The sequence below is a fragment of the Pempheris klunzingeri genome, chromosome 14 (assembly GCF_042242105.1).
Source record: "Pempheris klunzingeri isolate RE-2024b chromosome 14, fPemKlu1.hap1, whole genome shotgun sequence".
Taxonomy (NCBI): Eukaryota; Metazoa; Chordata; class Actinopteri; order Acropomatiformes; family Pempheridae; genus Pempheris; species Pempheris klunzingeri.
This window is the reverse complement of record NC_092025.1, coordinates 14,827,991-14,841,620: the sequence shown is the minus strand read 5'-3', so window position 1 is coordinate 14,841,620 and position 13,630 is coordinate 14,827,991. Positions and strand designations below refer to the sequence as shown.

The 13,630-nt window shown below is 40.0% G+C and overlaps 2 protein-coding genes across 3 annotated transcripts in view; one reads left to right on the top strand and one right to left on the bottom strand.

The window, feature by feature from the left end:
• Window positions 1-3,504: 3,504 nt before the first annotated feature.
• On the bottom strand, window positions 3,505-6,461 carry sdf2 (stromal cell-derived factor 2). Its single transcript, XM_070843998.1, has 3 exons — window positions 6,247-6,461; window positions 5,497-5,693; window positions 3,505-4,741 (listed from the first exon to the last, which is right to left on the bottom strand). Exons 1-3 carry the CDS (start codon window positions 6,428-6,430, stop codon window positions 4,442-4,444), a joined length of 681 nt encoding a protein of 226 aa, XP_070700099.1. The 5' UTR covers window positions 6,431-6,461; the 3' UTR covers window positions 3,505-4,441.
• Window positions 6,462-6,810: 349 nt separating this feature from the next.
• The window catches only part of supt6h (SPT6 homolog, histone chaperone and transcription elongation factor), a 63,095-nt gene continuing 56,275 nt past the window's right edge, over window positions 6,811-13,630 (top strand). For both annotated transcript variants that reach the window (XM_070843996.1, XM_070843995.1), the window contains exons 1-16: window positions 6,811-6,908; window positions 8,262-8,372; window positions 8,458-8,619; window positions 9,358-9,431; window positions 9,584-9,764; window positions 9,909-9,990; window positions 10,206-10,461; window positions 10,639-10,740; window positions 10,926-11,039; window positions 11,174-11,263; window positions 11,447-11,589; window positions 11,803-11,948; window positions 12,092-12,199; window positions 12,305-12,585; window positions 12,694-12,848; window positions 13,375-13,570. In XM_070843996.1, the coding sequence (XP_070700097.1) occupies window positions 8,273-8,372; window positions 8,458-8,619; window positions 9,358-9,431; window positions 9,584-9,764; window positions 9,909-9,990; window positions 10,206-10,461; window positions 10,639-10,740; window positions 10,926-11,039; window positions 11,174-11,263; window positions 11,447-11,589; window positions 11,803-11,948; window positions 12,092-12,199; window positions 12,305-12,585; window positions 12,694-12,848; window positions 13,375-13,570 (2,190 nt within the window). In that variant the 5' untranslated portion in view covers window positions 6,811-6,908; window positions 8,262-8,272. The remainder of the gene's footprint in view (window positions 6,909-8,261; window positions 8,373-8,457; window positions 8,620-9,357; window positions 9,432-9,583; window positions 9,765-9,908; window positions 9,991-10,205; window positions 10,462-10,638; window positions 10,741-10,925; window positions 11,040-11,173; window positions 11,264-11,446; window positions 11,590-11,802; window positions 11,949-12,091; window positions 12,200-12,304; window positions 12,586-12,693; window positions 12,849-13,374; window positions 13,571-13,630) is intronic.

The window sequence follows — 13,630 nt, the reverse complement described above, 5'->3', positions numbered from 1 at the left end:
AAGGAGCACAACTCAATACTCAGTAAGGGACCACTTAAGCATCATCACTGTCTCACTTTCTCTGCTTTAGTCTCATTACTGACCGATGGATGAAGGTAAAAAAAACATGTGATTTGGTTTTGGTTAAACATAGGACGAGCCTGAGACAAGTTACCTTTTTTTTTGTCACGTGTTGGTAGAAAATGTCTCACCTCACCATCTCATTGTAATGCTGCCCAACTGTGGTAAATATAAACCACACAAAAGCATGCCAGTATATACACTGCCATAGCAAGCATTACGCCAACTCCCACCATTTTCACTGTATATATTGTAGCCTACTACTTAGCTTGTGTAATGTATTTCTTCTCAACGGCAGAATGAATGGGGGGTAGAAACTAGTGAGATAAATCAGGGATATACAGTAGAGCTGTGATATACTGTTGGTACAGCTGTTTCCTTGGAAAATGTTGCATCCTAGTGGATAAAATGACAACTGCAGCTAAATGCTTGAACAACCATGTTTACAAGGTGTTCAGAAGTGAAGAACAACACCACTGAATTTGAGCTTTGATTGTTGTTGAGTTAGTGTCACAAGGGCAGTTTCATCTGCATTGAAATAGAATATTTTCTTTCACAGCCCAGATTGTGTTGTCGCATTAGTGTACAGCTCAGGACGGGATGAGACACTGAAGGTGACTGCTGTCGTAGTTTCTGGGGTCATAGCAATGTTTTATGATTCAGATCTGATAGCACTACAATTTTATAAAGCTGCCTGAGATGAAAAAGTTTGGAAAAGACCTTGTAGGGGTTTACAATCATGCTCCTCTTCTTTTATAATAGAGCCGGCCGAGGTTGAACATCACAATGACACCACAGATTAAATTTGAGGGTGAAAATGTTTTTTTTTTATGTTGGTGTAGGGCTGGGCAATAAAGAAATTACATTGTTTATCTGCTGCCATTGGAATGGTATCCTAGTTATGTGTTCATATTCTAAATTTTCCAAAGTGTTGTTGTCCTTTCAAAGGATTCCAAGCAAATTCTAAAATGAAAATAATTTCTATTTATAACATATTACTTTGCAATATTAATAGAATATATTTTAATTTTTGCCACATTGCCCAGTCCTATGTAGACGCCATCTTTTAAATACACTTGTTGGTGATTGCAACATTATATACCATAACAGCAACATAGTATGTGGATTCTGAAATTGCACGGTGCTCCCATCGGACATCATTGAATCTGAGGCTGACTCGTACCCATTGATATCTTTGGGGGATCATTTGTTTTTTTGCCAGGATGGATAAAATCAAAACTAGATACTTCAATCAATTTAATGTGCAACTGTCTGAGTTTCTGAGTTGTTGTTGAGTATGCTCTCTGGGTTAGACAAAGTATAAAGGGGAGAGGGCTTTCTTTTAAAACAAAAAATAGCTTTGTAAGATCAAGTAACACAGCAAAAATGTATTATACTGTAAATCAGTATGCATGTTGTCGTTTAGATTCTCATGTCTTTGAAAGACAGGGAAATCCATTTAATCTTTCTTTGTGGTGGCACAGCCTTGGTTTAACTGTAGGTATGTATGTACTACTGTCACATATTTGACTCTCCAGTTTGTACTGTAATAGCCATTTTTTCTAGTTTCTACCAGCTATTAATCAAATCAGAGTGCAGGAGAGGGCATTTTCATAAATATGCAAATACAAGGTCACATCATCCTCGTCGTCATCCTCATCATCATCATCATCATCATCGTCGTCGTCGTCGTCGTCTCTGTTTCACATCATCTTGGGTAGAGTCCGTAGGCCTCACTGTGGATGGTTAAAATTAACAGTGAAATCAATATATTGTGTGTTTTAGTCACATTAGGTTTTTATGGAATGTTCTCACTGCCTCATAGTCCTGTATAAACTGCTGTATAATGTATGCTACCCTCGTCCCTGTAAGTCAGTCTATGTCTTTGATATTCGACACATTGACATTTGACCAATGGACCATGTTTTCACCCTTGTCTATTAGCATCATGGTCCTTTTGAAACCAGCATAGACCACTTTATCTTGACAACTCTCTAATAATTGTGCCATTCAGATATCCTTGCATGGCTATGTAAGGGAAACCTGTTCGAAAGACCTTTTATCAACACTTTTGAAGTTTACATTATTATACTGTACATCTGTAACAGGACGGAATCAGTTCATGATTTTCATGTTTTTGAAAGTTGTTTTTGAGATTTGTTTTTACCAAAACATGTTTTTACCTTGTAGATTGTATAGAGATAAAAACTAAACACAGATATATAATACAACCTTGGCATGCTGCTTAGAAAAGGAGAAAGAAAACAGCAATAGTCACCAACTGAATGGATATTTAAAAATGCAAATAACAAGTTTAATCTGTTTAATCTAAAAAAAATATATCCATATATGTTTATGCAATAAAACCTTGTTTTGATAGAAATATAAGGCATCTGTGTTTACTTCTGACATATGTTTGTCCGTTGGCTCAAGACCAACAACATGTATAATGCATTAATGACATAACAATGATATTTTAACATAAAAACGGTAAAACATTCTCCTAAATCCCACATAATGTTTGGCTCACAATAAGATGTTGAGCAAAAATATTTTTAATGTTCATAATTGTAAAACTCAGAATAAGGTACGCTTGTTGCTCTACATGTCACTTGTTATCATTGTTGTGGTGTCATTTTAAATACCAGCCCTAAAAATAGAATGACAGCACAGCAGGATTTCACTGAGCGTCCCTCACCACTGTTCCCCCATGCGGGTACCAGAGCGCACATAAAGGAGCTGTGAGCCAGAGGAGCAGCCTCTTCAGGTGCAACACAACACATGCAGCTCGTGTCGCACCACAAACATAACTGCTTGGGGTGGACTAACCTTAGCGGATGTGATGTTGACCTTTCACTTCTGAGATCTGAATCTTAAAATCTATTTGGCTTGAAGCTGTACATGATGGCAAGAGGTGAATTAACACTACGTGTCAGAAAGGGTTTTCCTGTGGAGCAGTGCTGGCAGCAGCGCTCACTCATAAATCATGATATTTAGGGAGCACGGGTCAAATACAAGTGAGAACAGCCTCAGCTGATGCATCCGAACTCCATTAACCACCAGATAATGAGCCAAAACATGCCATTAAGTGGACAAACAAGGCATTGCGATAAGTGTAATGGTCCAGGCGGACGTTAACAGCTTGCCTTACTTACAAATCTTTTAGTCTGTTTTCATTATTATAGACGAAATAAAGAAATTCATGAGGTCATTCCAACCTGTTCAACTACAATATGAATGATCAAGTAAAAGGTTACATGTAAAAAGAGACAGTGCATTGTCTGTCTACACTATAATGCACGTTGGTAATTTGCACAGACAATGCACAAGGGACCACATGTGAAGAATCGCCAATCATCTCAAGTAACGAAAAAAAAAGTAGAAAGTGCAATAAAAAAGTCATATAGACATTTGTATGCACAAAAGAATCTCTTTAATGTGAGGTATTCCTTGCATGTTTGCTGCTCATATGAATCTCTGGAACAAAGAGTTGCTCTAACATATATCCATGTACAAACAGCATGAAAGTAAAACACTGTACTTTCTCCCAGCACTTGGAAAGTGATCAGATGATGAGAATCAACAGCATCCAGCTCAATGATGTACAAAAAAACAGCGTATTCTCTCATGTCAGTTAGTGTGGGATGATTTATACACAATACTGAATCTGACTTAAAGGGGAGAAAAAAAAGGAATTTGCCATAATAACACTGCTTCACCACTGTTTAAGTAGAATGTGACTTACAAATACCATAAAAACACAATAAAATTAGGTTTCCCAAAGTTTAAAAGGCTCCACAATGTAAACACCCACTAGTTCTTAAAAAAGGATAAAGGCACAAGTGTAACAATGTTGTCTTAGTCCAACAAACCACACAACTCACTTCATGACTTAATGTACTGACTTCTGTGTTGTAGTCTAACTGCTAATAGCAGTTAATTAGCAATAAATAACAGCTGAGAGGAGCACCTCTTCTAGGATGTCAAGTGTCACATGCTGATTAGTGTTTGTACTGTAAAACACCATTTACCTTTATTTCATCTTGTACATGTTAAGGCAGACTATAATACTGTTGAAATACTGTTAGCTTTCTGAGTGTAGCTGCTGGATTTTTGAGGATTCAAGTACGGTTTCCTAAAACAATGAATGTGAGGGAGGTCGGTTAGGACTGATAAAAAGAAGTCATTGTACCCTGATTCTTGACAGCCTTTGGCACAGTCTCGACAAAAGATGACAGTCAAAAGGTAATGAGAGAGAACAATGAGGAAGGAGAAGCAGGAGAGGCTGCTGGTACGGGTGTAATTGGGGATAGAGGTAGGAATTAAGTGGCAGATTGAGAGAAAAACGGGAAGTGACAGAAGCAGAGAAGAAAAGTCAAGGTCAGAACTCTGTGTGTGTGTGACTGTAGTCTCGGCTGCCCATCGAGCTCTCGCTCGGCTTCATAAAGATGCCCTCCATGACCTTCCACAGGCTGTGCTGGCTGGGGCTCGGCATGGCGTGAACTTCCCTCTGACCGTGGATCGGCCGTCCATACTGCTCCCCTGTCACTGATAGTAGCGCGTCAGTGGCCTTGTGACGGAAGCGAACGGCCTCCTCGCGCTTCCATACAGATCCTCCACACTGAACTGTCCACTCATCCAGGTGGTCTCCTTCCCCTTCGTCGCCAAACGCACTCACCTCCTGTGGACAAGTGAGAAAGAGATAAGACCAGATGGACTACAATGCATATAGCCCAGCTGTGTTGGGTTATTTACATAAAATCTTCTATTGTCATGTGTGTAATTTTATATTCCCATAGTGGTAAAAAAAATATGATTTGGTGCATGTTCTGGACACTCAGTTGAGAAACTGCTTACAGATTAAAAAAAACAGACAGAAATGTCTAGTTTTGGCTAATACATCTGTAAAGGAACTTCACCACAATGATGCAACAATCCTGTAAACCAAAAAGCGACATGAAGCAGACAAGTTCATTGATTTCCAGCGTTGTTCACAATCGTCCACTGCAATGCAAGATGTTAAAGGACAACTGAACACCAAACTATCTGACAGCTGACAAATTTGTATAATTTCATTGTACACATCTTCCAACATCATAATACTTTGGGTAGACAGTGTTTTCACACTTCCTCAAAATTGGAGAGGTTTTTGCTGACCCAGGGCTGTTTTCCCACAGAATTTGTTAGTTTCCTGACGTGTAAAAGCTGCTGTCAACTCAGGTCCACCTCAACATGTCTACATTTCACTAAATGTGAAAGGCAACCTTTTGGTATTTCACATCAACTTGGCAGGGTAACAGTGAATTACTGGAAATGTGAAAAACCATCTTTTAGATATCAACAACCTTTCCTAATCTCTGCAGGGAGCTATGTGGTTAATTCTTCACATGGCGCCAAAGCTTTGCTCTTTCCCCAAGTGTTTCTCACACCACCCACCTGGTTAGAGGACAGTGGGGAGGCGAAGTAGTGGCTGTGCAGGTTTCGGCCTGTGTTGACATGGGTGAGGCGGATCGTCTGTCCGCACTTGACCGGTGTACCCCGATGGCAGAAGGCGTCTCTTGTCCCTCGAATGCTCCAGTAGCTGTTACTGTCTTCCACTGCGGTGACCCCTGTTACAGACTGCTGCCCGCTGCCTGTCTCACACACACATGAACACACACAGTGAGCAGAAGGCCGTTGGAGAGATAGTGAATGAACTTGGTGAAAGTCAACAACCAAACTAGGAGTTTGGCTGATTCATTCATTGATTATGGAAGATGGCGAACATAAGCCCTAACATTATTGGTGGTTAACTTTATTTATTCAACTTTTGTTTAAGATTCTCATAGAAACAATTGAGGGTGATACTCATTTACAGTGATTTACAGTGTATGTTTCATTTACAGGAAACATACAGTAAAATCAGTAAAATAAAGTAAAATAATAGATCTATAAACGTCACCTAAAAGACATCATGTTACCAATGTTGTATGCGTGCCATTGTTTGATTGCACACATAATGGAGTCAACATGAATTTTGCAATATTGTTAAGCTTTGTACATAAAAACCAGTCATTTTGGAGTTTAATCCAACAAATACAGTGTTAATTATAGAAGTGGTTAATGGTAGATGAAGTTAATGTTAGTGAAACACACAATGAAACTGTTTAATAATGCTTAATAGTGCTTTAATGAGAGGAGACTCACCGGACCCGTAGCGTACGTCGTGTGAGTGCAGCCTCACATTGTGCTTTAAATTTAACAGTTTAATGACGGATCCGCATGTCACAAAACTCAGTTCCGTACCGAGAGTTAGTCCAAATATACAGGATAACAACAATAACAGCGTTGGTAGCGACTGTGTAATAGCAGCACAGTTTGAGATCCCCATTCCTACAATACAAACCCAAGCTGCCTCACTATGATTTGTATAATTTTTCGCTACGTCATTAAAGCGGCACTGTATGCCAATGTGAGGCGCAGGAAACAGCGCACCCAGCGGCTCGGAGTGGCCACTGCAGGGATAATAACAGGCATTTGGCTTATATTGAGATTATCTGGCGGTCATATGTATTGTTTTAATATCCATGTTAATGGGATACTATCTCCACTAAATATTAACGGTGGTTATATTTTACAGTCTGATTTTATTTGTTTCGTTTTGTGGTTAATCGTGGAGGGCCAGCAGGGGGCGTCACCTCGCTGATGAAGAGGATGGAAGTTGAGTTCCCCTCACTGCATCCCGGAATTGTCCTCACGCCGCCCGTTCTCGGCCATTTTTACAAGTACAAGCTCCCCGAAACACAAAACACAACACAATTCCGTTATAACTGTACATATTTACGGAATATACCACCGCAGTGAAACGTGTAAGTCCATTTCTACCTTGGTCATTTGCGATCTTTACATCGCTATCATCAGCTAACAGACGTTAACTAGCTAATACTAAAGCAGTTGGTTGTTGTTGTCCTCAAAGCTAATGCTAAGTTAACGTACTGGCATGCTAAAGCATTAGCTAACTACCGATATTCTGCTAGGTTGGCTCAGATGGCGAGGTCCTTTTTACTACTATAAGTTGGTTCGGTAGTTTAGTGTCAGTGTGGTGTATTTTAATGCACAATATAGCGACGTGATAGTTAAATACGAGCTAGCCTGGCAAAGGGTTGCTCGCTAGCTAGTTAAGTAACCAGAATCGCTAAGTTAGCCTAGCTGGAGGTTGCTAGCTTATCCGGATAGTCATGTTTTTTTCAACGTTTTTGACCAGAAATCCCAAAATAACGTTAGTGTTTGTCCAGAGACCGCTCATCGGTTTACCTAAATGTATAATCTGGATAACAATGGCTGCAATCATGTGGGAAGAAAGCAACGTGCTGGTTCGGTTGACTGTCGATATTATGTGTGCGCATTGCGACAACGTAGGATGTAACCATAAAGGTTTCTTCAAGCTCATCAGTCAAATCTGGATTTGTTGTAATTTTCCGACATTATTATAGTTTGATATAATGCACAAACTCTTAGCAGGTCATATACAAATACGTATTGTTAATCGTTATTTAATTGGTTTAACGTTGCTTGTTAATACACATCAAACTACTTAGTAAGTCATTTTAATGCCTCTGTCAACAAAATTAACATATTAAGTAACTATTGTACATCTTGTGGAACAGAACAAAACAGAGTACACAATTATACAGACAGGCAGAACAATAAGTAAAACCTCATACCATGAACATTGTTCAAACCCTCCAGAAAGTATATTTTAAATTTAGTAAAAGATCTCTAAGTGTACAAAGATTCCAAATATGTTAGGTTGAGTTTGGGGCAAATGTGTACAAAATTGCACACAAAATGTCTAGAATATTTCCATTTAATGAAATAGTGCAGCCACAAACAATACATTTCTGGGGTTTTTTCATTACACTCAGTGTAATCATATAACATTATTTAAGAGCTGAAACAAGCCGGTAAAGAATATACTCTATATGTAATATTGTCAGAGAGTGTGAAATAAGATGATGTGTCCAACCCTAAAGCTACTCAAAAGAGAAGCAAAAGGAAATGAGATGCTTGGGGGTGAAATTGCAGAAACTGCACAACGTTATAGAGCATATCGTATTAGTTATTGTGCGTTTTTGGCTTTTGTACTGTGACCTGCTTTGGAGAACAAAGTAATGCTTGGATGATGTTGAAAAAGTTTACTAACATCTTGCACTTCTTCTCAGGAACAACAATCATGTCAGACTTCATTGAGAGCGAGGCCGAGGAATCAGAGGAGGAGTTTGAGGAGAAAGACCTGAAGCCTAAAAAGACTCAGAGGTTTATGGAGGAAGATGGTGAGACTTGAATAGTTAAGTTCTGGGTGTGTCTTTCAGATATGGGGTATGATATGTGGGGCACTCATCTGTCAATTCTCAATAGATGAAGAAGAAGAAGATAACACAGAGGACCAGGATGAGCAAGGGAATTTACGCGGACTCATTGATGACGGCGAGGAGGAGGATGAAGACGATCAAGGGAGGAGCGCGAGTGGAGGGGCGAGTGACTCAGAAGAGGAAGTGAGGCATAGACGTAAAAAGCGCAGTAAGTTCTTCAGGTGTTTCAAAGGGCTGCAGCGATTCTACGGACTGTACTGGAACTCATCAACCCTCCTTGCTGTTTTAGTCTGTCTCCATGCAGAGTCACAGCCTCGACATGGCGCTCAATAACAAAACAAAAATCACAGGCACTGTTTGTTGTATACAATACAGAATTTATTATTAAGGTGCCAAATCAATGTCTTGCCTATAATACTGCAATTACATATTATATATTTTTGATGATTTCTATGGCTGTTCCTTTTCTACTTAACTGTTCTGGATTTTAAAGTGAGCCGACAAAATACATTATTGAATAATATATGAATAACGTATTTCTGCCTTCTGTTGGGCAGATAAAACAACAGGTTGTCCCCCCTTTTTTTTTGTTTTCTTCCCCTGCTTTCAATTCTATATGTTATGGAGCTAGATGCACCCACAAACTGGTTGCATTAACCTCAGCAGGTGCTATGTGATGTTAGTTCTCTGCTGGTGTAGTGTATAATCTTCGTTTATATTTTTGTTTTCTCATTATTAAAGAAAGTAAATATGTTTTTTTTCAACAGCGTTTATCTGCAGTGAACCCAGAAAATAGATAATTGTCTGCAGCAGCTATACATGTGCCATCTAGAAATATTATTTATATCTCATTAGATTTTCATTCCATCTCTATAAGCATAATCTTTGAAGACATGCAACATGTCTTGAAGTTGTCTCCTCTGACTGAGACTTTTTCTCTTTTCAGATTATGACGATTATCTAGATGATGATGATCTTGACTTAATTGAGGAAAACTTGGGTGTTAAAGTAAAAAGGAGGGTAAGAATAATTTTTTTCCCTTGTTTTAACTGTACAATTTTACCATTAGGCTGTCACACTATGACAAATGTACAAAGATTTTCATGCCATTTTTGCACCCGTGAAAAAGTTTAAGCTAGCAGTGCTAATGCTGTACCTGTCCTGTGTCACAGAAGAAGAAATATGACCGTGTTAAAACACTTGACGATGATGAAGAAGATGATGACGAGAAGGACTTGATCGCGGATGAAATCTTCCATGGGGATGCAGAGGGCGAGCTGGAGGAAGGCGAGGCCGTCGACGAGCCTCTCCCTCAAGCAGATGACGACGAAGAAGGAGAGGATGAGGAGTCGGGTAGGCCAGGAATATGGGATTTTTAGATCAGTCTCGGAATATCTAAAAAGCAGAGAAATAATGGATACATGTAAACTCAGGCCCACACTTGATTTCAAAATTAAGTATAAAATTGGGTTTTAAATTTGTGCTTTTGTCCCACAGATATAGATGATTTTATTGTGGATGATGATGGCCAGCCCATCACCAAAAAGAGGGGCAAGAAGTTCTCTGGATACACAGATGCGTGAGTGTCATAGTTTATACAGCAAATGTAGTGGCGTCTATCTTTTAAAAATAATGTATCAATTGTGTGGCACAGAAACTTGTTTTTTCCTCCATTTACCTTGCTATGCTAAATGATGTAGTCCATCCATCAAATTAAAAATATCGATACATATAAGGAAACACGGTGAAACACACAATCACTGCATCTTCTCTTCACTGTTCATCGTCCCACAGAGCCCTCCAGGAGGCCCAAGAGATTTTTGGTGGCGACTTTGACTTTGCCGACTTTGATGCAGACGCCTACGACCAGGGTGAGGAGGAGGAAGAGGACCAGGATGAAGAGGGTTGGGACAGACCCAAAAAGCAGACTAAGAGGAGGCAGGGGAGGAAAAGCATCTTTGAGATCTACGAGCCCAGTGAGCTGGAAAGTAGTCACATGACCGATCAAGACAATGACATCCGCTCCACGGACATGCCCGAGAGGTTCCAGGTGTGTGTCTGTTTGATGGCAACAGTGTTGTCACATTCTCATACGTAGCATATGGGCTCATAATGACCCCTTTTTCTTTGTCAGTTAGTACTGAAAAAGCTTGGCAGGTTTATGAATAATCAGCTAAGCCCTGATGTTTTATTGCCTTCCTTCCTGACTCTGTTCTCCTTCTTTTAGTTACGATCTATCCCTGTCAAACCTGCTGAGGATGATGAGTTGGAAGAGGAAGCAGAGTGGATCTTCAGACACGGCTTCTCCACTCTCACTATCTCCATGCAGGTACGACCTTTGCCATAACAAACTCAGGGAAAATGCACACACAAAATATGCAAAGAACTCTCTTTGACTGGTTTTGACACCTGGTTAGATTCCTTTCTAGTGGGATAAATGTATAGATTTTCCTCATATCTTTTCACTTGTTTATTATGATGCAAATGAAGCTAATTTGTGCTTTTTCTAAACAGGAGAGCACAGATTATCTAGACAGGGGGACAACCACTAACTTCAGCAGGAAAGGCCCCAGCACAATAGCCAAGATAAAAGAGGCCCTCAACTTCATGAGGAATCAACAGTTTGAGGTACCCATAAGATGTATTTATTCATCTTTCATTTGTTTGAGATAGATCTTCTTTAAAAGCCATTAACTTTGTCTTTTAGAAAGATTGTTAAATGTGGCATTGTCAGAAAGAACCAATTTTATCATGTTTTTCAGGTTCCATTCATAGCTTTCTACAGGAAAGAATATGTGGAGCCAGAGCTAAACATCAATGACCTGTGGAAGGTGTGGCAGTGGGATGAAAAGGTATGATTGGTATTGCTTTTCTGCAGAAGGAATGTTTTACAGATTACTAGATGGGTGTTCTTTGAATTCATCAATTAATTAAACATTGTTTGAAATTGTTATAATTGTTATGTTTCATCAGCTTGTCATTCATATGCCACTTCTGGTTTCTTGACGTATATATTTTCACTCTCCATCCACCAGTGGACTCAACTGAAGACCCGGAAGCAGAACCTGACCCGTTTGTTTCAGAAGATGCAATCCTACCAGTTTGAGCAGATCTCTGCTGACCCTGACAAACCTTTGGCTGACGGCATACGTCCTCTGGACACCGCTGACATGGAGAGGTCCGTCTCGATAACACAGGGGGGCTGAGGCTGGAAAAGATAATCTCTTAGGCACTGTATTTGGTTGTGACTGCAATAAGCAACGAATAATCACAGGAAATGAAAGTGATAAAATTCTGAGTTCACATGGTTATAAACAAGAAACAATGCTATTCACCTTCCCTCATAGATATTATCCCATTCTGTTCAAACCTGTTTTATTATTTCCTATAGGCTGAAAGATGTGCAGACTCTTGAAGAGCTGGGTGATGTGTACAACCACTTTCTGCTTTACTATGGCCGTGACATCCCGAAGATGCAGAATGCTGCCAAGACCAACAAGAAAAGGCTCAAGAAGATCAAAGAAGTGTCAGAGGATGGTAAGATGGATTGTTCTTCATTTCCAATTTCAGTTGATGATAATGGAGATATGCTGCAGATTGCTCAGCTGTAATTGAAATGGTTTTGAGTTAGGAGTGCTTGCCTTTTTTACGTGACTGAATTTGATGGGCTTCCCCTTTAGGTGAAGAGGAGGAATTGGAGGTAGAACAAGAAGAAGAGCAGAAAGGACCTGACCTCAAGCTGGCGTCCCGTAGAGATATGTACAGCATCTGTCAGAGCGCAGGGCTTGGTTAGTCTTCCACACCACCATCTCAGTGTTCAAATATCCGTATACCTTTTTCCTCCCAGATTGGTAGCCCATCATCTTCTTTTTCTGTTTTTTTTCCTACTGCAGATGGCTTGGCTAAAAAGTTTGGGTTAACTCCAGAGCAGTTTGGAGAAAATCTGAGAGATAGTTACCAGCGTCACGAGACAGAACAGTTCCCCGCTGAACCTGTCGAGCTGGCCAAAGACTATGTTTGCAGTCAGTTCTCCACTCCAGAGGCGGTGCTGGAAGGAACCAGGTACATGGTGGCCATGCAGATTGCCCGTGAACCTCTGGTCAGACATGTTCTGCGACAGACCTTTCAGGAGAGGGCCAAAATCAATATCAAGCCTACGAAGAAAGGCAAAAAGGTGTGGACGCATTTCATCACAGACACAAAAACCACAAAAGCAAAAATACTGTCATCTAAATCCTAAACAGAAACTTTTCTGAACTTGTCATTTGCTTTCTTCATGTAGGAGATAGATGAGGCTCATTTTGCCTACTCCTTCAAGTATCTTAAGAACAAGCCAGTAAAAGAGCTGAATGGTGAGCAGTTCTTGAAGATGTGCCTGGCAGAGGAGGAAGGTCTGCTCTCCATTGACATCTGTATTGACCTTATAGGGGTCAAAGGGTAAGTACGATGATGAGACTGACAATCAAAAATTAAAATGGAGAAAACTCTGTTCAATGACGTTGATCTGCCAGATCACAAAATGAACCTCCTTAATCCAGAAATATGGCAGTTTGTGATTATAGGCAGACCAAATCTTAAGGAGGCTCACCATTTACATCGAGTCAGTTTTAATCAACCAGATGAGGCAAATCGTAAATATACGAACACATCAAGGTCTTATGATTCCTTTTCTGTTGTCTTCATGCATCCATAATACACTTAGGCAGCAGATCTGATGTGACTAACTGTTGTGCCATTTTTAGCCACTGAGTTGAAACCTAGCTTACATGTTGGAGGAAAGAAAAGTTGCTAAGTAGGATATGTCCCCTGAGTTTCATTTCTTGAAATTTTAAACTGCAGCTTGTGTTTTTAATCCACATCCTTCTCAGCAGAGCGCAGGGCTGTTGAATTATGACTCTGGTAATATTAAGGCATTCCTTTTTGTCTCTGCTTCTCTCTGTGCCTTCACTCTGCTACTACTCAGATATGCCGGGGACCAGACGTACTTTGATGAGATCAAGCAGTTCTACTACAGGGATGAGTTCAGTCACCAGGTGCAGGAGTGGAACAGGCAGCGAACTTTAGCCATTGAGAGAGCTCTCAGTCAGTTCCTCTACCCTCAGATGGCCAAGGAGCTCAAGAGCAAACTGATCGCTGAGGCCAAAGAGAGCATTGTCAGGGTAATTTCTCATGAGATCTGTCTCCATTTATTACAATATTATTGTATAATATAACACAGA